At 50.6% G+C, this 22,003-nt stretch overlaps 10 protein-coding genes across 10 annotated transcripts; 1 reads left to right on the top strand and 9 right to left on the bottom strand.

Annotated features, from left to right (window-relative positions):
* Positions 1-615: 615 nt before the first annotated feature.
* Positions 616-1,676, bottom strand: J4E86_007974 (uncharacterized protein; the record flags this gene model as incomplete). The annotated part of the gene is made up of 3 exons (XM_051448489.1): positions 616-843; positions 1,180-1,507; positions 1,558-1,676. 3 exons carry the CDS (start codon positions 1,674-1,676, stop codon positions 616-618), a joined length of 675 nt encoding a protein of 224 aa, XP_051300085.1.
* A 2,430-nt stretch (positions 1,677-4,106) lies between these two features.
* On the bottom strand, positions 4,107-5,377 carry J4E86_007973 (uncharacterized protein; the record flags this gene model as incomplete). Its single annotated transcript, XM_051448488.1, has 5 exons — positions 4,107-4,292; positions 4,349-4,501; positions 4,552-4,860; positions 4,907-5,208; positions 5,278-5,377. 5 exons carry the CDS (start codon positions 5,375-5,377, stop codon positions 4,107-4,109), a joined length of 1,050 nt encoding a protein of 349 aa, XP_051300084.1.
* Positions 5,378-7,282: 1,905 nt separating this feature from the next.
* On the top strand, positions 7,283-9,518 carry J4E86_007972 (uncharacterized protein; the record flags this gene model as incomplete). Its single annotated transcript, XM_051448487.1, has 3 exons — positions 7,283-7,295; positions 7,476-8,167; positions 8,220-9,518. 3 exons carry the CDS (start codon positions 7,283-7,285, stop codon positions 9,516-9,518), a joined length of 2,004 nt encoding a protein of 667 aa, XP_051300083.1.
* Positions 9,519-9,743: 225 nt separating this feature from the next.
* On the bottom strand, positions 9,744-10,408 carry J4E86_007971 (uncharacterized protein; the record flags this gene model as incomplete). The annotated part of the gene is made up of 2 exons (XM_051448486.1): positions 9,744-10,173; positions 10,227-10,408. 2 exons carry the CDS (start codon positions 10,406-10,408, stop codon positions 9,744-9,746), a joined length of 612 nt encoding a protein of 203 aa, XP_051300082.1.
* A 430-nt stretch (positions 10,409-10,838) lies between these two features.
* Positions 10,839-11,627, bottom strand: J4E86_007970 (uncharacterized protein; the record flags this gene model as incomplete). Its single annotated transcript, XM_051448485.1, has 2 exons — positions 10,839-11,412; positions 11,464-11,627. 2 exons carry the CDS (start codon positions 11,625-11,627, stop codon positions 10,839-10,841), a joined length of 738 nt encoding a protein of 245 aa, XP_051300081.1.
* Positions 11,628-13,164: 1,537 nt separating this feature from the next.
* On the bottom strand, positions 13,165-13,799 carry J4E86_007969 (uncharacterized protein; the record flags this gene model as incomplete). Its single annotated transcript, XM_051448484.1, has 2 exons — positions 13,165-13,627; positions 13,684-13,799. 2 exons carry the CDS (start codon positions 13,797-13,799, stop codon positions 13,165-13,167), a joined length of 579 nt encoding a protein of 192 aa, XP_051300080.1.
* A 2,529-nt stretch (positions 13,800-16,328) lies between these two features.
* Positions 16,329-17,032, bottom strand: J4E86_007968 (uncharacterized protein; the record flags this gene model as incomplete). The annotated part of the gene is made up of 2 exons (XM_051448483.1): positions 16,329-16,821; positions 16,875-17,032. The coding sequence occupies 2 exons, from the start codon at positions 17,030-17,032 to the stop codon at positions 16,329-16,331; spliced, it is 651 nt and encodes a 216-aa protein (XP_051300079.1).
* A 334-nt stretch (positions 17,033-17,366) lies between these two features.
* On the bottom strand, positions 17,367-18,068 carry J4E86_007967 (uncharacterized protein; the record flags this gene model as incomplete). The annotated part of the gene is made up of 2 exons (XM_051448482.1): positions 17,367-17,895; positions 17,941-18,068. 2 exons carry the CDS (start codon positions 18,066-18,068, stop codon positions 17,367-17,369), a joined length of 657 nt encoding a protein of 218 aa, XP_051300078.1.
* A 1,249-nt stretch (positions 18,069-19,317) lies between these two features.
* J4E86_007966 (uncharacterized protein) lies at positions 19,318-19,531 on the bottom strand (the record flags this gene model as incomplete). Its single annotated transcript, XM_051448481.1, is given in 2 exon segments — positions 19,318-19,419; positions 19,439-19,531. 2 exon segments carry the CDS (start codon positions 19,529-19,531, stop codon positions 19,318-19,320), a joined length of 195 nt encoding a protein of 64 aa, XP_051300077.1.
* Positions 19,532-20,153: 622 nt separating this feature from the next.
* On the bottom strand, positions 20,154-21,976 carry J4E86_007965 (uncharacterized protein; the record flags this gene model as incomplete). Its single annotated transcript, XM_051448480.1, has 2 exons — positions 20,154-21,370; positions 21,418-21,976. The coding sequence occupies 2 exons, from the start codon at positions 21,974-21,976 to the stop codon at positions 20,154-20,156; spliced, it is 1,776 nt and encodes a 591-aa protein (XP_051300076.1).
* Positions 21,977-22,003: the final 27 nt, after the last annotated feature.

The raw sequence follows: 22,003 nt of genomic DNA, 5'->3' as shown, positions 1-22,003 counted from the left end.
CATTGGGAGAATGAGTATGTGAAGTGGGTGTAGCATTGACCGCTAATGCATCAGGCATGCCGATGTCGCTGCTCAGAGAATATCTCGATGAGTATCCCTCCGCCATATGTTCAGAAAAGAAAAAGCGGACATTTAGCAAAAGGCAAGGCGGATAGCCAAATGTCTTGGACCCATGCTAGCTTTTCTGCCCAGTACTCTCCGGTTCCACGAACATATACAGGTTGATCGCGGTCATTATCATAACTCTGGAGCGCCAAACTACCAATGGCCGCAAGCTGCTCTTCGGATCTTTCTTCGAGAAAATCGCCTACTCGAACTTCTCCCGCCTCTACCCCCATGTACATCATCCTGAAATGGAACCTTCCAAGCATATATGGAAGCAATGCAGTTTCTGTATGAAGCTGACGAGAGGTGAGCAGTAACGCTAGGTCGTTCTCTTTGGCTGAGTTCTTTCGTGTCCTCCAGCCGACGAAGTTCCAGTTGTTGTCGCCGAATACGTAGGTGTAGATCATGTTCCGCAGCTCGCCTGGTAAGCGGAAGAGAGGCGAATTGATCGCGTTGGCTTCGGTGCTACAAACGATACATTAGCTTTCGAAATGGCAAAAGCTGGGTGATTTACATCTTGTCGCGAGGAGCTCTTTCGCGGAGACGTCGAATCGCTGCCCTCTCTTCAGCACCCTCAAAGCGCCGCTTCTTTGCTGGGGGCTGGCCGTTCGAGCAAGAAGGCATTGTTGAGCACTTTCGTGACAGCTTGGTGTGTTGTGCCGTGCGTGGTGTAATATGAACGAGGGGGTCGGTTGAATGTAGAGGGGAGTAGAAGTAGGTTGGGAGCAGACTGCCGGACTGGTATAGGTGCGGCATTCTCTACTCAGCTAGTGGCTGCAGAGAGCGACGACAACGGAGGGCCATGCGTGTTGTCTGCAATTGCCAGGTTTCACCGTTCATTGCTACCCCATTCCTTCACTTCGAAGCTTCCCCAATGCAGACATACGGTCGCTCTCTCATTCTGACACAAGCAGTTCAGAAGAGATCCGATTCATGTTGCCTGTACCAACCCATTATATCCTTCGAACCAGGAACCTTCTGGTGAAGCTACCAAACACCTAGTTCCCTGGCCCAGCATACCCCAGTCTGCATCCTCCTCCTCCCTTGAGGGCCTTCCCATTCTGTTTCACAAACCTCTAGACAGGCAATCGCTTCGATTTGTTCAGCTGATCGCTCCTCGAGAAAAATTTCGATATCAGCCTGCCATGATATGTAGCTTGGATTGAAACGGAAACAGATCGTGCCGAGCTTATATGGGAGCAAGGCGGTCTCAGAGTAGGCTTGACGCGATACCAGGAGAAGGCTCATGTTGATGTCCGTAACGGCCTCTCCACATATGAGAGTGCTGTAATCATGCCTGCGGAGAAGGTACTCTTCGCCGCTGAAGACGTAGGTGAAGATCATGTTTCTGATCTCAGCTGGAAGGCGAAGAAGAGGTGAGTCGACGGAGTTAAGCTCAGTGCTGTGACAGTTGTCAGGCGGACCAGTGGCATTGCTTGCTATGGTACTTACAGCCGATCGAGTGAACTTGGATCCCGAACCGCGTCCCTCCGACGGGCTCTCTCCTCGAGAATCTCTTTTCCGAATGCTGCAGTCACTGGGGACGGCGATCTGCGCTTCCGTGGTGCCATGGTGAATTGGAGTTGGGGTGCCGAAAGCGAGGTGGTCTTGTGACAAGGCTGCGTCGTAGAAGGTGAGAGCACCCGGGCGGTCCATTTGTCGAATGCGGCTAGCGTTGTTTGACTAGCTGCCGGCGGAGGGCAGGGTGCACCGCCTCAGGTCGCTCATCCCGAGATCTATACAGTTCTCCGGTGATCGTCTAATGCTTCATACACAAGACTGGAGAGAGATGAACTGCGTCCGCCGAAGAATCAAGTACTATGGGCATTCTCATCATTGTAAACTCACATGTTTTTGATTGAAAGGAAGGATGCTAATGTAGTGCCCAACTGCAATGGTCAGAATACCCATAGATTTGTAACTCGTTGAATACCACCGCATGTATGCATAGACGCTCCACTAACGGTCTCAAATTTCCCCTATTCTTCGTCTATACCATTCCGGACACAATGCCTTCACATCATTCTTAGCGAATGCGTCAGCCCATTGCACCCCAGTACCCCAATATGGCCTATCGTCTCTGGTCTCAGGATCATATCCAACGACTTCAAACTCCTCGCCCATAGCTCTAAGCTGTTCCTCCGATCTCCTGCCAATGAAAGCCCTTACATAAACTTCCCACGGGGCTTCCGGCCTATGGAGATAAAATTGGAATATCCCAAGTTTATATGGAAGCAACGCGGTTTCAGCGTAGAGCTGACGAGATGTGGCTACTAAGCCTAGATTGCACCTTTGGAACGAGAATATCTGACCGGGATCGAAGTCCCTGTCATTGTTATGATCTAAAAAGCCACAGGCTGTGCTGCTAAAGACGTAGGTATAGATTGTGTTGCGTAGCTCGGCGGGTAGGCGGAGAAGGGGCGAGTTGGCTGCGTTGAGCTCACTTCTACGTAGTTTATCAGTTTTGCATCCGTGAGATTAGGGATTGAGGCTCTTACATTTGATCGCGACGAGCTCGACATTGAGGAGTGTGGGTGTCTTCAAGAGTGCGGGATGACGCGTACGTCGCGGGTCTAGCGTAGACGCGGTTGTAGAACGAGTCCTGGGGGGTTTTGAATCTCCAAGATGACATGTTGTGCTGCGTTGGGGGTTTATGTGTCAGTGGGAAGAGTACTGGTGGAAGGAAAGGAAAGGGGGTAGAATACAAGTAGTGTAAGTAATATTGTCAATGTGGCATACAAAGGATCACTTCAACCGATGGGTAGCCGAGAAGTTGAGTGAACTTAAGAGTAGAGCAATCGATCAGAGAGAGTTCTTTTTCGCTCACTCTTACAATTCCGTTGTTCTTCGGCTGCGTTGTATCAACGCGAAGGCACGTTGAGTGAAGTTAACACTGTTTGGAAGGGACATCGATTGGCCGACGAAGGGCATGTAATGTGAATTGATCGAATGGACTAGTGGCAACGTTGCTGCTCCGGTTTGATCTCAGACTGCCGCAGTCTTGGTATGCCAACTCAAAAAGCTGATACAAGTATTCAGTAAATGACCATCAACACTTACTTCTGGTTGTCTCTTCGCGGAGGGCACGTTGCCACAGGCTGTTGAGTGCATGATGCTAGATTGTTCTCCAAGATCTTCCCCATACTCACACTACTGATTGCTATCACCAAAATCACAGGCGCTTCAGACTTCGGTGGAGCCTCGCATGAGCTCACCCGCGAAGGCCTGAAGCTGCAAGATAGAGCGCCATAGGTTCTTGCTGCTTCGGATCTCGAAATACTGCGCTGACCTCTTATGACAGAAGCGCCGTCATGCGTCGCCCGTGACTCTAAGCACACAAGTGGTGACATGCATCTTCAATACTGAAGAGTAGTACTTCCAAGGCTCGAATGTATCGCGAGTTGTTTCCCCCACCTAAGCACATCACTATGGTCGTAGCGATGCTGCGACCCGGTCTTCCGCAATCTTTATAGTATCGACATCGCTGTTCGTGCGAGGGCCAGTGTTTGTGCGATTGCGAACTAGTAGGAGATCTTCGCGTCGAGCGAGGCGTATGCGACGATGCTGGTGGCGTTCGAGGGAGGGGATGTCCACAACATCGGGCGTGGACAGCTCCTGTGAGCGTGCGGAGGCATTCTGGTAATTAGCAGAATTGTACATAACTTTGGAAGATATAGGCATTGTATCGTAATGGTTGAATGTCTACGAGAGCTTGACGCGTCCACGCGTGGAAAATACAGGCTATGACGCAAACGGCGAGCTAAACTTCATTGGGGCTCATGTCGATCATTTCCAGATGCATCATAACTCTGGCGCACGGATCTCATCTCAACTCCGCTTGTTCGCCCTTTGATCTATCGACATTGTCCAAATGAAGCTCATAGCCTTTCATTTGATCACCTTGACCTCCATTCGCAATGTGGCCACTTACTGAAGACGTGATTTGCACTTCTCAGTAACAATGCCGATCATATCGTTCCAGCTCCGAAGGGAACAACGTCTCACACGGCCTCGGCGATTGATTTAGCTTTCCTTATTTTGTTGTGTCTGGTCTTGTACAGATACCATGCGCCGACGGTGAGCATCGTCAACGGCACTGTCGTTACCACGAAGATCCAGAACTGAGGGCTCGCCTGTAAGGAGCCGTCTTCGCCTTTGAAGTCGAAGAGGTTCATGCCGAGGAACGACTAAACGTTTGTGTCAGAACGTATCGAGCACATTGATATGTATGTAGCCAGCTTACAGCCATGAATGAAGCAGGTAGATATATCAAAGTGAAAACAGTGATGACCTTGACAGTAGCGTTATCGTCAACGCCTTCCTGTGTTAGTCGCAGTATGCGCGTGCTTATCTCTCTCGAGTTTGCCTGATTCTCAATATCGAGAAGATTGGTCAGCTGTAGATGTGTTAGTGATGTCGTTTAATTCGCGACTTCTCTTCTCCTACCAATCCCAGTGTGGCTTGTACACGCTGTGCCAATGTATCTGCTACATTGAGATGACTCTCCAAGCGATGTTCCATGATTTGTAATTCACGATGTACGCCATATGATAATTCTCTCAGTGGTGGGATATTGGTCGCGAGTGCTGTGTTGATACTCGTCAAGGTCTGTACAAGAACAAGATTGCTGCGGAGACATTTGCATGCTTTACACACGATCTTGTCCTCGATGTGCCGAAGCATTTGGAGGCGCTCAGGATTGATAGCAGGATTGGCATCCGACTCGCAGATGTCAACCACATCGATGCGTCGTCGCTGTCGTCTGTGAGCATTGCATGTATCGGGTATGGAATCTGCTTACTATCTGCTCCAGGTCACTCGCAAGGCTTTCTAGATGGTCTTGCCAATTTGGCAGGTATGACAATAGGATGACGATATGAACGGTTAATGGATGCTGTGCCAACTGCGCTGTATCCGAATAATCGATCATTGCTTCCAGTTTTGACTGCGCCACAGCCTCGTCGTTGGGATGGATTACAACAACCTGACTACTACACCCTTCGGATGCGAACTTGTGCGTAACACCTGTTTGCCTGAACGACCAGATGTCCCGTGGCGGTCGCTTCCCGTTTCGTTCAACATACATGAACTGATAACATAGCTCTGGAAGGAATCCGTCAGCATACTTTGTACCAGCCAATGGTCATTACGCAAGGTATCAAAGGAACGTACCGAAAGACTGATCCACTGATTGGATCGACTGCCGAAAGCCTGAGGACTCCTGAAAGATTTGAGGCTGATCGCCGAACTTCAGAAGAACGTCTACAAACATGCTGGAGATCTGCCAGCCTCTCAATACTGTCAGCATCGCTTCCTTAGGACACATCAAGGGTGCCAACGAGTATTCCTGGCAGAAAGAACTGTGCTTCGCATTAGCGTCGTCAGTCGATCCGAGATTCCGGTCACGTACAGAATGCGAAAGTTGTCGTCGCTGGTTTTCATAAGATGATCTCCCAGCTCCAAAAGGTCTTTTGGACGCAAGATTGCTTTCCTTCGTGCATCTACATTCGATGAGCGCACTTCCCCTAGTATACGTATTTGGAGAGATATTGGCTTACCCAAACGGATTAGGCGCACGTGAAATGACCCCATGCCGTCGAATAACCGTTCCTGATTGGCACATATCCGCTGCAATGGCACTTCCCAGTCGTCAAAGAACGCATTTCTGCTAGCGTACTCCATGTTCAAATCCGTAATAAAAGAGAGTGAAAGCAATTGAGCTATTATCGTTTTCGTTGAGGGGCGCACGCAGGCTAATGACATGCGCTGAACATCTCACAAGGCTGAGGCAGTGTACGCCTTCGCAGGTCGCCGCGCCAATGGGAAGGCTTCCAAGGTTCCGGTGACCTTCTCTGCGCGCAGAAGTAACAATGTGTCTCGAGCACTGCTTTTCAAAACACTCGGCTGGCTCGCCACGTTTCTGTGAGTCTGCCTTCCTTTCTGTGGACTCCAATCAGCACTGTGAACTTCCTCGAGGCCATGTCATATGACAACTGTCATGAGTCTGACCTTACGACGCGTTTCATAATTGTAGCCGAAGGAATACGTGCACCCACAAGTATATCTCGGGCAAAGGCTCTCATGGCTACGTTTTGCGACAAGTATAGGTAGCGCACCGGTGAAGTTTACAAAGGTACGATTGCGGGCCATCCAGTGCACCACGTGACTGTACATGACGTAGTGCCAAGACCACCAGCTAGTCAATCTCCAGCCTAACTCTGCTGCTTGTCATTCCACTCGTCGCCCCTATTTCTTCTTCAAAGCGCTACAGAAATTAGTCACGGCCTCGCAATTCACATTTTCTGAAGAAGGCTCACCGGAGGTCTGCCTGTATTTCATGCCGTCAGTATCCGTGTTGGTTGCCACGATGGACTAGGCGCATGTACGTACCTCGGGTATCTCCTCTGGCGCGTAGAACTCCCACTTATTGCGCTTTTCCTTGGTTACTCAGTCATGTATGTATATGTGATCTTGCAGGAGAGACATACTTCGATAGCGAACTCATCCACAGACGAGACATCAGGGTACTTCTTCTGCAAGAACGTTTCCAACTTCTCCCTTGTTATATATCCCGATGTTCTCTCTTCAACAACATTATGTATCGGTTGACGGGTCATATCAACTTTCCGCTTGGCGCCCTGAGGTCAGCAGGTAATGTTCTTGGTGAATGGTCGGACAAGGCTGATTCGGGCTGCTGACTATTCAGGAAATCAGCCTTGAAATTCAGCCTTAGACAGCCGACTGAGCGCATATATACCAAAGTACGACGAACAGAGCCTCAATAGGCTAATAGTTCTGTCACTTGTGCTTCGAGTGTGCATGGCATGACAGCACGTCGCTGCAGCAAGCAGCAGGAGGACTGTCAGTGGCTATTGGTTGATCTGCATCAGGCTGCATGATTGCTTTTTCCTGGCGTTTTCAGCTCAATCAGCCCGCAGTGCGCCTCCCACATCCGGCGGCCTTTCTTCTTACAATGTTCCCGGGATATCGTACGGAGTCTCACAGACCGAGTCGCAACCAATCATATGTAGCAGCCCCACACCACATCCTATGCATCATTTATCGTGGAGGCGGAGCTTATGGTGGAGGGCGACAGCTGAGGTATCTGACGCCTGTGCAGTCACCTGCGATTGGGTCCAAGGCGTTCGCATTGCGGCACTGCGAAGCAAACTACGAAATGGCGACCGAACGTTCGTTGAGGCTGACAGCCCGCAACCCATGACTTGAAAAGAGCGCTCATCCCCTGAATTAATTGCGTCTATGCACTAAGTTCGTAAGACGTTACCCGGCCGAGGCTTGTACTACGTTGTCTACTTCCATTATGGGTCAATGCTTCTCACGCTTGCACGGCAAGCATAACATATCCACAGCGGCCAGAACTGGTATCATCCCAACAACACAGGAAGACCAGCCCAATCCCACACCGACCGAATCCGATTCCACCCGCGCTCAATCGGAGGAGCAATTCGATCCCGATGCCACAGGAAATGGAAAATTACACGCGAATCCGCAAACTGTCGACATCAACACGATTAAAGACGAAATATTCACGGCATTAGGGAATGGAATGGTCGGCAAGAAAATCGAAGAGATAATACTTCCTGAAGTGGTCGAGAAAATATGGAAGCAAAACCACCACCGAAAGTTTTATATCAACCAATCTTGGTACAAGTCGGAATGGGACAGGAACAATTTCATGGACGAGATGATTCAGATAATGTCAATCTTGATTCGAATTAGTTTCGACCAATGGTCCAAGTTTGGCGAAAAGTTCGTCCATCACGGAGATCGTCGGGACTGTAACCTTCCTTTCGCCTTGGAAACATTGCAAGAGAAGGGCTTCCTGGGGGTGTCTCTGGGAGAGCTCTTCTACGAGAAACAGTTCGCATTTTGTCCGGTTCCGATCCCAGAGCAAGAGGACCAGTTCATACTGGATAGAGAAAAGCGCCTTCCGTGGATTGATGAACCCAAATTTGTGGAGAAAGGAGGCTATGGAGAAGTCAATAAGCGAACAGTCGCGAAGGGCTTTTTGCGCTTTCAAAATCGCACCACAAATCTCGAAGTAAGTTGCCACAGCCAGGATGAACCGTCTGGCGCGTTGCTAACCTCAGTAGCCCAGAGCTGTTGCAGTCAAGACATTATCCGGAAATGCTGCACTCGCAGAAGAGTTCAAGAACTTGAAGGAGCTACGCGAATGCCTAAGTGCCCATACACGAATCATGGTCAATCTTGTTACGATGGTAGACAAATCAGGCCCGACTAACATCTATCACATTGTTTACGAACTGGCCGCGTACGACCTCAATGTTTTCCTGACCACGATGCGCTCTAATCTGAGGAGGATACGCCACGCGACAGCCACACCAGAAAGGACAGGTTCCGCGAACATGTGGCCCGGCGATCTGATCTCAGAAAGCGTCAATCTTGCCGATGCATTGGATTATCTTCATAATCGGCTGATCTCCTCCAAGCTACACTCATCGCTCTCCCACAACGACGTCAAACCAGAAAACATCTTAGTGGTCTATCCTGAAAGAACCAGTGAGAATGAACTGTATCCAGTGGGACAATGGAAACTCGCTGACTTCGGGCTCTCAAAAATGAAGCCCAAGCGATATTCTGGTGGCCACAACAGACACTTGAGTGCAGATGACGCTCCATCAAGTTCTTCCTATCCACAAAAAACCCACAGAACCGAGAGACCGAAATCTGTGTCCAACGCTATACCTGAGAGATACCCAGGAATGTACACGGCACCAGAATTGGATCAAGAAACCCCCCAAAAAACAGATTGCAGGAGTGCGGATGTATGGTCTTTCGGATGCGTTCTCTCTGAGATTGTCACCTACGCTGTCAACCTCGACTTCCAGCAGGTGGAGTCTTTTCGCGACTCACTTCTACAGAGCTCTCCAGCGGATCCAAAGTTCTACAATAAAAAATCCAAGGATGTCAAGTCAGAGTTCATCGACCATCTGGCCAGACTACCGAACACCTCACAATCCATTACGCGCATCTCAAGCGATGCTCTATGGACGAATCAGTGCGTTGATCTCATCAGAAAGATCGTGGTCAAGGAGCCAGGTAATCGATTGGGCCCAAGTAAGATCCGCGAGAAGCTTAGCCAGATCGGTCAAGCTATGCACAGCGGAAGAGAGGAGTGGCTGAAGCACAGCCCGCCACCACCACTCACAGTGGACACAGGTGCTGCGAACACGGAAACGGCAGTCTCTTGTCCAACGAGTGCCATGTCCCAAAGCCCAACTGAGTATACAAATCCCGACTACGAGAGAGATGATCCAATCACAAGGATACCGAGTATAGCCATCCATCCAGTGGAGCATGCAAACTCAGAACCTTTGCGGGCTCCACACCTTGGGGAGAACGAGGGAAGGAGAGCGTCAGCGCCTAGATGAAGTACGGAACGTTTGTGTTTTGCTGTAGCTTTGCGTATACCCACCCTCCCACAATGGATCACCTGATATCATAATTGAAAGACATGACTTTGGTGGTTTTCTCTGTGCACTACGCTCTAATCCCGTCGAGAGCGCGTTCACGTAATCTCGGCATGCTATCTTCACCTTCATTCAACTCACTTTTCTACATTTTTGCTAAGCAACGACTTCCCATAAACATCATGTTTATGTTCCCCTAACAAGATATGGATTGTCCCAAGCTGATGCACCGTGATAGTAACGATCACCTCCTTCCTGCTTACCGAGTTGGCAAACGGCCATGTTCTTATCGTCCATAACCAGCTCTTGTTCCCTGGTTCTGTTCTCCATAAACCTCTCCACACAGTATGACCATTTGCCCTTGGAAACCCTGAACAGGAAATTGAAGAAGCCGAGCTTATACGGGAGGAGGCCTGTCTCGGCATGGAGTTGGCGCGACGCAGCGATGAGACCCAGATTACATTCGTCGAACGAGTACAGGCACTGAGTCTCGGGATCCTCCCAGCAGTATTCGTCAAATGTATACTCCATGCCGGTGAAGACGCAAAGGAAGATGACGTTCCCGATTTCGGCCGGCAGGCGAAGGAGGGGTGAGTTGAGAGCGTTGAGTGAAGTGCTACGATGTCTTGTTAGTTGACTATCTTGATTACATAGGAAACTGGCAGCTACATCTTATCGCGGCGAGCTTGGCCTTGAGGAACGTCCTCGCGAGGAACTTCATTTGGGGGAACCTTTTCGCGAAGGATCTGCTCGCGCACTGCTTCCCTGCGTTGAGCTCGGATATCGCGCGTCTTCTTTTCGTTAGATGGTGCGTCGGCACGAGGCTTTTGTACGCGCTTCCGAGGCGCCATGACGGTAGGTATGCTGTTGAGGTGTCAATAATGTCAATAATGGCGTCGTTGAACGGAGAGATGAAAGAAACTTCACAAGACGCAATAGAATGCGTGATGGCTCTATACTTGGTCCCTATCTACTCCAACCCATGGTACTGTACTGATGCAGAGCGGGATGGGCCACTCACAACTTCCGAGATTCATTACACGCCCACAAAGTTGAATTTCTACGGACGAGAAGTAGGGTTGACATAAGAACTTGCGCTATTCGCGGAAAGTTGATTCAAGCGGACGGAGTGCATGTGGCGTGCATTGATCGACTAATCTGGCGCCAAATAACTACTTCGAAGAAGTTTCCTGAAGCTGTAGTATACATGACTCGATCCCAATAGACGGTCGCTCTCTTGTCCTGGCAAGATAGCACAGGATAAAATCCGATTCATGTCGTTCATGCAAGATCAAGGAGCTTGTTCTTCAACACGGAGTCCTTCAAAACACCACCTGCATATATCTTCGCCCACTCGACCCCGGTTCCTGATTCTTCCGCAACAATCTCGCCATCATCGTACGTAACGATTTCCATTTTAGTGATCGCCCCAATCTGAATTGCGGACCTATCATGCAGGAATTCTCGCACCACTGCGTCCAACTCACCAGCCTCGTGTGCAGCTTCGTCGTCTTGAGGTAAGTCGAGTTCAAATTCGAATATGCTGAGTTTGTAGAGAAGCAAGGAAGTCTCGGCATGAAGCTGGCGGGAGGCAAGGAGCAGTCCAAGAACGTTGTCGTCGGAAGATTCTGAGCAAAGTGACTGTTCATCATCGTCGATGCACGCATGGAACTGTTCATCGAGGTTTTCGGGGTTTTGATCCGTCTCCTCCAAGAGCTCAAGCTTGTTCATTAAATGTCGCCACTTTTTTGACTCGATTGTGTAGCGGGTATCTTTGAAGACGTAATTGTAAACAATGTTGCGAAGCTCGGCGGGGAGACGAAGGAAAGGCGAGGTTTCTGCATTGATGCTGGTGCTAACGCAGTGTGTTAGCCGTTGAGTATTCCGAGGAATGTCTGGGACTCACATATTGTTGCGGACAATCTCATCGAGAATCTCTTGACCACGAAGAGCTTGTTGCTTCTGAGGGGCTTGGTCCCGAGCCGCAGCTCCATATTGTGCCCCGTCGTCACGGCTCTTCTCTACGGGTACGTCGATAGAAGACGCCGCTGAGCGCGAGCGGGTAGCCATCATGTGGATTGCTTGTAATGTCGACAATGTTGAGAAGCCAGTGGGAGAGAGACGAAGTAGAAGAATGTAATCAAGACGTAGAGCAGTATGCGCGAGCTCGCTTAGACCACGTGAAAACATGCGTGTCTTGGCTGCTACCTGAATGGGTAACCATGGTGATAACGAACGTCCGTGAGATCAGCTTAGAACGCGTCATATCAAAAGCACAACTTACAACCAGCTTTGCACCATATCTGAGATGCGTACAGTAGGAGTGATATTATTTCATCTCTCGTAGCGCGGGTCCGCTTAACGCGCTTTATTGCGAGGTGTGGGTATGTTTGCCGACTTCATTATACATATGCCAGATGAAACGTGAATGTCATGGCTTCCCAGCGTAAACGACCTTTGCTACGGACTTGATCATTTACGAAAGTCACCGCTCTTGCTAGCAACAAGCACGGCCTGTGATAGCTGAAGGATAATATGCGGTTGATACCGAACAGCAGTGTTGATGCGCATCAAATTGTTTCGTAAGAAGCGACCGCTACGAGGACCTTCTGCTAACTCCGATATTCGCCCATCAAGTCTAGTGGATACTAGCGAGGACGTCGTGCATGACGCACGATAGACCGATATTCCTTGATCTTCAGCCTCTTAACCCAGTATAATCCAGTCCCCATTGCAAACGCCTGTTCTTCACAGGCGTAACGGCGTAGTGTCAGACAAGACATAGCTTTGACCTGTTCTTCGGAACGCTTAGCGAGGAACTTCCTCACATCGGACTTCCATTAACTCTTGTTGGCGTCGTAGACCAGAAAATCAAATGCGCTGAGCTCGTAAGGAAGATAGGCGGTCTCGGCGTGAACTTGACGCGATACCAGAATCAGCCCCATACCTGTCTCTTGGAATGAGCTTTCGCACAATGGGTACTCTCCGTACGGCATATACAGGCTGTAAGTAATGTTGTCGAAAACGCGGCAGTATATCATATTGCGAAGTTCCGCGGGAAGACGAAGGAGCGGAGAATTTGCGGCGTTACGCTCGGTACTGCAACGATTCGTTAGTGATATGTTTCGCAGCAGTTGCACGACTTTGAACAAACATTTCGTTGTCTACGGCCGGGTGATGAGAAGGTTCCGGCTCACGAGTTTCCAAAGTACGCTGCTCATTGGTATCTGGTGCGTCGGTGGAAGCTAGCGCAGCGCGCTTTTAAGGCGGGGTGAGAGCTTTGGAACGCGTCATTGGGGGCGATGCGGGATATGCGGGCGAGATAATATGCGCAGGAGGCGGATAGGCCTAAGGAAGTTGGGCGAGCGCGGTAGGAGCGGACTAGCGTAGGAGAAGAGAAAGAGTAGAACAAGACTTGCTAAGGCGGCATACAGGCAGATGCGCTTTCCTTTCTGTGTGACCAAAGCGCCCGCAAAGTGCAGCATGGGCCAGTCATGTCGAACCCGTATCAAGCTAACGACTGTTCTTGCTTCCGATTTAAACCGCTACGAAAAGATACCTACGGCGTGGCTAGCAAGTCCCATCCGCGACTCAGGAACCGAAGGGTCTATTCGAGTAGCTTCTCTACAGTCATCAATAGAATAGAATCTCCTTCACTCAATCTTGCAACCCAGTAGGCACCGGTCCCAGTCAAGTTGACGCCTTCAAATCCGTTGTAGTATGATAAAAGCTCCAAATTGCCGAGCACCTCGATCTGAACCTCTGATCTCCTGTCCAAAAACCCCTTGATCGCATTGCGCTTGTGTCCGTAACTTCGGGTGCCACTGAGGCCGAACTTGAATGTTGCGAGTTTGTACGGAAGAAGCGCGGTTTCTTGATAGATCTGACGAGAGACGTTAAGTAGTTTCAAACCGTTGTCGCCGAAGAACTTCCAAACAGCAACCTGGTAAGAATACCAGGAGTGTTCGTCCAGATTAGCAACTACATCGCAGAAAACGTAGTGATACACCAGGTTTCTGATTTCGGCGGGAAGGCGGAGGAGGGGAGAGCGTATAGCGTTGCGCTTGGAACTAGATTACCAGATTAGTCACATATTAACCAATTAGCTATTACAAGAGAGGCTTACATGTTGTCGAGCCGAGTGCGTCGCCGAAGAAGCCGCTTACGAGCCGCGGCCTTGAGACGGCGAACCCTGCGGCGAGCGCGGTGAAGCATCTGTATCCCGAAAGAGGTCCGAAACATTGCCGACGAGATGGTTGTGTGTGAGCGCGGTAGGTGAGACTGTGGGGTGTGGAGTAGATGTGAGCACGAGGGAAGTGCGGGAGTGTAGTTGATAACGCCAAGGCTACAATGAGGAAGTCGCGTTGTCGCGGCGCTGGGTAGCCGTGCGTCATGAGGGACGAACATCTTCCACCTACGGTTTAGACCATTTCAGAAAGATACGTACAGCGAGTGGGAACCTATGCATCGAATGCAACGCCGACTCTAGCAGCCGACATATGTCTTACGTTATCCTGTGAGTGGCATCAAGGAATAGTCACGTAATTATAGTAGACGTATGAGTCCATTCTTCTGTTGCAAATACTAAAGGTTCACTGTACAACGCAAAAGTCTTTGAAGATACGAGCCATTTCCGTGTGGGTGACATTCGCCAACACAAGTGTACCAGCCATTACAAACACAAGGCTGCTATTTACAGAGTCAGTCGTGGAACCAATCATCCATGCAGTTTCACGAGTAGAAAAGATGCAGTTCCTGCAGTTCCCTCAAGAAATCGGCTCCAATCCCATGCCATCTCATCTTGCCATAAATAACCTCAACTCGACCGAGTGCTGCAAGTTGCGCTTCCGATCTCTTTGACAAGAATTTTGGTGTTTCTTCGGGCAAAAATGCACACCCGTCATCCAAGACGAAGGTTGCGAGCTTGTAGGGAAGCAAGGCGGTTTCATGGTGGACTTGTCGAGAAGCGAGAAGCAGACCAAGACACGAATACTCAGCGCGACAGGCGATCGAGACCGCGTCACTGCCCGACGCTTTGTATTCGTAGATCTGATCACTGAACACGTGAGTGTATATCGCGTTCCGGATTTCAGCGGGAAGGCAAAGAAGCGGCGACTGGGTGGCGTTGAGTCTTGTTCTGGAATAATTAGTCAGTCGCGGAGCCGCTAGACGGGAAGAAGGGCAGGCTGACATTAATTCGCGGCGAACAGCATCTTGCGGGAGGCGCATCTCCGTTGAGGCTTCGTGGAGACTTCTGTCAGCCATCTCGTTGCTTATGAAGACTGAGCACGCTGGTAGCGAGTAGCGAGTGAGCAAAGAACAGACGAAATTGAGCTTTGTGGCAGTGGCAGGGCGTGTGGGAGGAGTGCGGGGGTGTGAAGAGGGAGCCTTGTTGTTGTTGTGGTTACTGGGTGACCAAGGATCAATGCGAAACTCATAGCAGCTGCCGTTTTAAGAATACGTCATTGCAAACGACCAGTTTGACGCACAATCAAGCTCTCGCCGCATGATTTGCATTCACCATGAGAAGTCACTGCTACAGGGTATAACACCGTGACGTGCCGAAAGAAGAGGTAGAGAGGGAAGTATGTATTGCTGAGGTCTTTCTCACTATGTGATTGCTTGCAGTGAGACCGCATAACCACTTGAAAGCGCTTGGTCATCGCCACGATCGCGAACTATGATCTTGAAAGCCTGAACAGGTAGTTCTGGAACAGCTAGGGGACGATCTTCTAGCAATCCAGCTTTGCGGCCCAATAGGCGCCGTCTCGGGTCATCATCCGCGATCCGATCCCGAAACTGTACTCGCATTCTACATCTATCTGCATCTGAGCGAGACTCTCAACCTGCGCCTTCGTTCTCGCCTCCAAAAAAAAAAACCCTCATCGCCTGATTCTCAGGAGTGGTATTCGGATCGTCGACGTACGCTATGCCGAAGTCGAACGTCGCGAGCTGGTATAGAAGCAAGGAGGTTTCGTGGTGTAGTTGGCGACAAGCGAAAGGTAGTACCACGCGATCCACGTAATCATAGAACGGAGGGGTACGATAGGTCAAGAAGTTGACCGTTCGGTCATCTCGCCACTTGTTAACATTCAGGGTATAGAGGATGTCGTTGAAGATATAGGTGTAGATCTGGTTGCGAATCTCGGCAGGTAGACGAAGAAGTGGAGACTGAGTAGCATTGAGCTCGGTGCTGTAGCGTATCGTCAGTCTCAGAGCAGGAACCCAGAGATCGTGAGACTCACATCTTGTAGAGCCGCGCACGCTTGCGTCGCTCTAGCTCTTGAGCGAAAACCACTTCCTTCCCCATGGATGCTGAAGATATTGATGGCGACCTTGGGCGGTAGCGTCGAGGCGGTGTAGTCGAAGGAGACGAGGAGTGTGGTGGGCGAAGGAAAGCGCGGAAGAAGTGAGAGAGTGGGAGACTTTGCCAAGGCTGGAAAGAGGCAGGCGCGTTGTCGTCGTTGCTGGGTGACCACGCGAGGTGAGTGAGACCTTCAAAGTGGAACACGACTTGCATAGCTTGCCGTCACATGTCTGCCTAGCCCTTGCCGCTGAATGAGTGAGTAAAGTGGTATTGGTGACATGCTCATCGTTCAGTCACTTTCACTTCAACTGATCAAATCATGCGAAGCAAGAAGATCGATGGGCTTGATAATATTTGAGCCACTGCAGCTACCGAAAAGGTGGCGGTCAGAATAGATAAAAGATAACTTTTCGTGAGAAGATGAACACAGCAATCATTCTGGTGTCATCCTTGCCATCTACTGATCAAACGCTTGAGTTGATGGAAGAAGTAGTGAAGTCCGAAAGGACTGCCTGGCTTGAGGCCTCCTCTAGCTCCGCAACCCAGAATGCACCATTTCCCTCCACCAGATTAGGCCCACCCTTGTTATCAAATGCCTCAATTCTCAGACATGTAATGGCTTCAATCTGCTCCTGCGTCCTCTCCTTCAAGAACCTTTCAACCGTCTCCAGGTCTTCCTCTGTGGTCAAGAAGTAGCCCCAAATATCGAACGACCCAAGGCTGTATGGCAGCAGAGCGGTCTCTACGTGAATCTGGCGACAAACAAGAAGCAGGTTGAGACCGTTAAGTGCGAGGGAACCCGAGTCGGTCTCGATTTGCATACGGACGCCGCTGTCAAGTGGTCCCCAATTGGTGTCAAGACCGTACTTGACACCGCGGAAGACCCAGCCAAAGATCATGTTCCTGATCTCACCTGGCAGGCGGAGTAGAGGGGAGTCGGTAGCGTTGGACTTGTGACTGTACAAAGTTGTTAGCTAGACGCTGTATTGATTGAGAGTTGTGGTCATTACATGGCCTCGCGCCGAGCCTGGGAGCGGTGGCGAGCACGGATCAGAGCTGTGGCTGCGTCTTGAATCACGCGTCTGTCATCGGCATGCAACTTCTGCTTCTGCTTTTTCGCCAACGCGACGGCTGAAGGCGACAGAGCGCGCTTTCTGCCGCGGTCCATGATGTTGAGCTTGTAGGATCTGGAGATGGGAAGTAGAGAAGTGATGGTGAGAGGGAAGAAGAGAAGGAGGGACGGAGAGCTATCGCTATTTATGTAGTAGTGAGGGAGCGAGGCATGCGGGATACTCAAGGTAAAGGCAGATTTCGATATATGTTGGCCGTTTCAAACACGCGGTCATCTCACCTTCGAGATCCGATAGCCGGCTGTGGATAGGCGATGTGCACTCATGACCTGAACAAGAGGATGGAATTTGACTTGTTGCAGTGACCGGAGAGGGTACAGTCGTCTCAGCGAATAGATACAGGAACGCTTATGAAGAAAGGAACTATCTGGTCTATGGAAGCGTCACCTGACCACCAGATGGTCCGAAAGAAGAGATATCGAACCTGTAGCGTTCCATTGGGGTCATCTTGGCGTAAGAGGCTGAGAAAACTTCTAACTTGGCGACCCAGTATGCAGCAGTGTTTTGTTGGTACCAATAGCAACCCAACGCTTCTGACCACTCAGTGAGCTTGACGTTAGCCATCGCACCGATCTGCTCACTCGTTCGCCTTCCCAAAAATCTTTTCACGATCCAGAGCCCTCGGAATGCCGACCTTTCGCACTCAAATCGGAAGCTACCAAGCGAATAGGGTAGTAGAGCCGTTTCAGCATGCATCTGGTGACAGGCGAGAGGTAATTTGTCCGGTGTCCGCTGCTCAAGCCATCGATCGACGGCCATAAAGCAATATTGATCGGAGGGCTTAGTCGCAGGACCTTCGTCAAAGAAGTAGAATATGCCTGTATAGACGTGGGCGAAGATCATGTTCCTAATCTCAGCCGGGAGTCGAAGCAGAGGTGAGTTGACAGCATTGAGCGTGGTGCTAAATTCTGTTAGCTACGTTGCTAAAACGAGTGCTGCATCTTACATCTGAGCCCGACGAGCTTGGTCGCGAATGTCTTGAGCAGCTGCGCGACGCGATGCCCTGTCGTCTCGTGCTTCTTTCGCAGACTGCGTGGTAACGGGAGGGGTGGCTGGGCGCTTGCGCTTGGCCATGTCGAATTGCAATTGGTTCTTCGATGGAAATAGGGTTTGAGTGAGGAGTAGAACAGAAGCAAGGGTCGAGAAAATCACCCAAGCTGGGCTGACTAATCAGAGTGAGGGTGACTTCTAATCTGAGCCGGCCGTCATAAGAGCCGCAGTTTCCACATCCGATAACCGCTTGCAAACAAGTGACGTCACTAGATACAAACACACCAATGCTACAAAGGCTTATCAGCGCAATGCTTCAGGAACAGTACCGATTCACCTGAAATGCGAAAGTAGTACCGAGCTGACAATTGCAATGAAAGCTCGACCAAAAGAAATCGCAAGTATAATATACTGTTGCTTATGCTGAGTGGAAACATGAAGAAGTCATACTCTTGTACCGTCACCCCGGCTTCGTTTGTTCATGCAGATATTATAGGAAGCAAGAGGATGAAGAGTATTGATAGCGTCCGGATTATAGCGACAACCAGAGAAATCCAGCTAGGTAGATGAACAGATAAAAGAGTAATCCTGTAGAGGGAACTAGTCCCGAGGCCACGAATAGATCTCCAAAGGCGGCCAAACCCGCCCCTCGATACGAGATGGTCCGATACTCCCGACATCAAACCACTCGCTACTGTGGACTCCCCATAGATTCTTCTGATCGGCATAGTCCGCAATTTCCTCCATCGCGGCGATCCAATTTACGGCAGGTCCAGTTCGCTTCCACTCGTCACCCCACTCTTCAATTTTCCAGTCAGACCATTGCTCAAGTGTTAGCTGAGCAATCGCATCAATCTGCTCATCGGTCCTTTCCATCAAGAAAGCATTCAACATCTCAAGCCCAGCAGTCCCTCTTCTTTCACCATGGATATAGAACCCAAATGTTCCAAGTTTGTACGGAAGTAGAGACGTTTCGGCGTTGAGCTGACGACAGACGAAAGATAGACAGGCTTCTCTCTTCACTCGATCGAGAGTCAGATTGTAGTCCACACGATAATAAGAACCGCGTGGTGCCGGGTAACGATGTGCTTTGAAGTCATATTCCTTGCCAATGTACACGTAGGTAAAGATCATGTTCCTGATCTCAGCGGGCAGACGAAGCAGAGGTGAGTTCGTGGCGTTGGAAATGCTGCTACATTACATTGTTAGTTACGCATGTAGTTTCCAGGACGAATAACTTACATGCGGTCGCGGGGATCTTCTTGAGGTACGACTTGAGCAACGTCTTGAGCAAAGTCTTGTTGAACTCCTTGAGGTGTGTCTTGTTGAACTCCTAGAGAAAGATCTTGAGGAAAATCTTGAGGAACATCTTGAGGAAGGTCTTGCGGAACGTCTTGAGGAACGGGCTGAACTGGATGGCCTTGATCGTGAGGAGCTTCAGAAGCTTCAGACACAGTTGCAGCCGGATCCTTGAGTTCCTTGGGGCGTTCCTTCTTGGCGGGTGAGGAGGTGGATGGAGACTTCGACGCCCGCTTGCGCTTGGCCATGTTGACTTGACGTTGATGTTGATGTTCAGGTAGGAAGACGAAGTGTGTCAGAAACCGAAAGAGCAGACTGTAGAGGGTGAGTAGAAGAGTAGAGGAGGCAGAACCCAGGCTATATATACGTACAAAGCCATGTCTTGCTCAGTGGCTAGTTGAAGTGACCGCGACTTTCTACTAAGGTCGGGCGTCCAAAGGCGCGGTCACCTCGAATTCCGCGTTCGACAGCTATGTGCTGCTCACTGAGTATCCTAAGTGACGGCGACTTCCAAAGTACACCCGTCATCTCAAAGGCGCGGTCACCTAGCGTTCCGCATTCGACGCGCGTCTGGAATGTAAGTCGATGGCACGCCAAATTGACCAGGCCAGTTTAGCACATACGAGAGAGGAATTGCGGAGGTATTCTTAGCACGACATTGAACATGTATTTGCAAACTTGCTAAACGCCACAATGAGGTATCATACGAACCAAAGAGATAAGACAGCTAAGAAAGTGCAAACAACTGGAACCGAAATATGAAAGACAGAAAGACAAACATACCATCCCACGCATGCCCCAGATCAAATTACCTTCCATACCTCGAAATACAATTTACACCCACTTTTGAGACATCCCAACACTCCCCACCTACTGAATCCTCTCATCTCGATCCGTCGCACCATAGCCCGCCGGCTTCCTGGCCCTTCCGGTAACATCACTCCACGCAGCACCGAACCTACGTCCAGTGCTAGCCAACAGACCCTCCTCCTCTTCCTCCTCAAGATCACGGTCAATCTGTTCCTGGTCAAGACTAGGTGCCTTGAACAGCGTAGTCAAGAAGACAATAAGGTAAACACCCAAGAAGGCGAATTGAGCCCAGAAGAGGACGACGCCGAAGAAGGGGAAGTTGATGGTGACGCGGTTGATGAAGGTGCTGAGGACGGAAGGTGTGCAGACTTGTTGAGCAGCGGGATTGGTGGCGAGTTCACTGCAAGCCTTGATGAGATCCTTGTGCTCGGTGCAGTCGGGTTGTTCGTCAAGGCTGTTGGTCTTCATGTCGCAGTAAGTTTGCGGGCCCCAGGTAGCGTACTGGGGTGCGACGACCATGGCGACGGAGTAGTTGATCGCGAGGGTAATTAGCGTGAGGAGGACGGTCGCCATGAGAAGAGCCTGGGGCGAAGTATGTCCCTTGCGGATCTTGAAGATGGTGATCCACAGGAAGCGAATACCAGCGGTCGCAATGCCGACGACAGAGGCGGAGAAGAAGAAAAGGACGAGGAGGAGGAACATAACATAGTCGATAGGGAAGACCTTGGCGGACTTGACGAGGATGTAGTTGAGCGGCTGGAAGATGTTGATGTGGCCGAGGATGTAGCCGCAGTGGGCGCCGCAGATGGAGTTCTTGGCCTTGTCGATGCCGGTGATGAGCATGCTGGCGAAGATGACAAGAGCGAAGACCATCAGGATGAGGCCGCCGATGAGCTTCAGCGGGCGGAAAAAGGCTTCGGTCTTGATCCAGGCCTTGACGATCCAATGGCGGTCCTCGCCGCTTGACTCGGCAGCGAGACGCTCACGGCGGATGAGGGTGCGCTCTTCGCGGACGAGGGCTTCCAGCTCGCGTCTGTCCCTGCTGTCCAGTCCGCCCTCGCTGCCTTCGTTGCGACCTTCGAGCTGTCTCTGGCGCTCGCGGTTGTTCTCCAGCTGGGACGCGGTGTTCGCGGCGAGCGTGGGGGCTGAGACGGATGGCGCGGACTTGATCATGGCGACGGGGAGGAGAGCCATTCCAGCACCGGTGTAGAGCACGAAGAGGACGGTTCCGACGGTGATGAGGAAGCCGAGGCCGAAGGATAGAGCGCGTTCGCCATCTAATGGAGTTAGTCGATGTCAATAAACAATGGATGTCGCTACTTACGGTTCTCCGAGAGAAGATGCTTGAAATAGTCGAGATCAAGGCGCTTGTCATCCTTGGCCTGCTTCGCAAAGGGCACGAAGAAGCCGACGAGAAAGATTGCGACTACAAAGATGAGGAAGCCGAGAGTCCACTTGAGAGCACCAGCAATGCGCTGGCCAGCAGTCTGCTCGCCGTGCTCAGCCGCATCCTCATCGTATTCCTCGTACCAGAAGTAGGTAAAGGGAATGACGAGCAGGCAGAGAAGCGCATCGAGCGAGTAGAGCGTGTAGTAGACGATGCGCAGAGTGTAGACGATGCTATCGACCTTCTCCGGTGTCGCCCAATCCTTCTTGCGTCCTAGACTAGATCTCGAGGTGGATGAGACGAGAGCGACGTCGACGGGAATGAGGAGGACGGTTGCGAGCAGGGCGAGAGTGGTGAAGATGCAGACAATGGTAACGGCGGCGGCGCGATCGCGCGGCTTCTGGTAGACATAGACGAATGTGGACGCGATGAGGAAGAGGATTCCCACGGCGACGGCGTAGGCGACCCAGATGAGAGAGGTCTGTATCAGCGCCATGTTGATACCAGTTGACAGCAGATGCTA

The sequence above is a fragment of the Alternaria arbusti genome (assembly GCF_024043155.1).
Source record: "Alternaria arbusti strain BMP 1465 chromosome Unknown scaffold_12, whole genome shotgun sequence".
Lineage (NCBI taxonomy): Eukaryota > Fungi > Ascomycota > Dothideomycetes > Pleosporales > Pleosporaceae > Alternaria > Alternaria arbusti.
The sequence above is the reverse complement of the archived record's forward strand: the minus strand, read 5'-3'. Positions and strand labels throughout refer to the sequence as shown.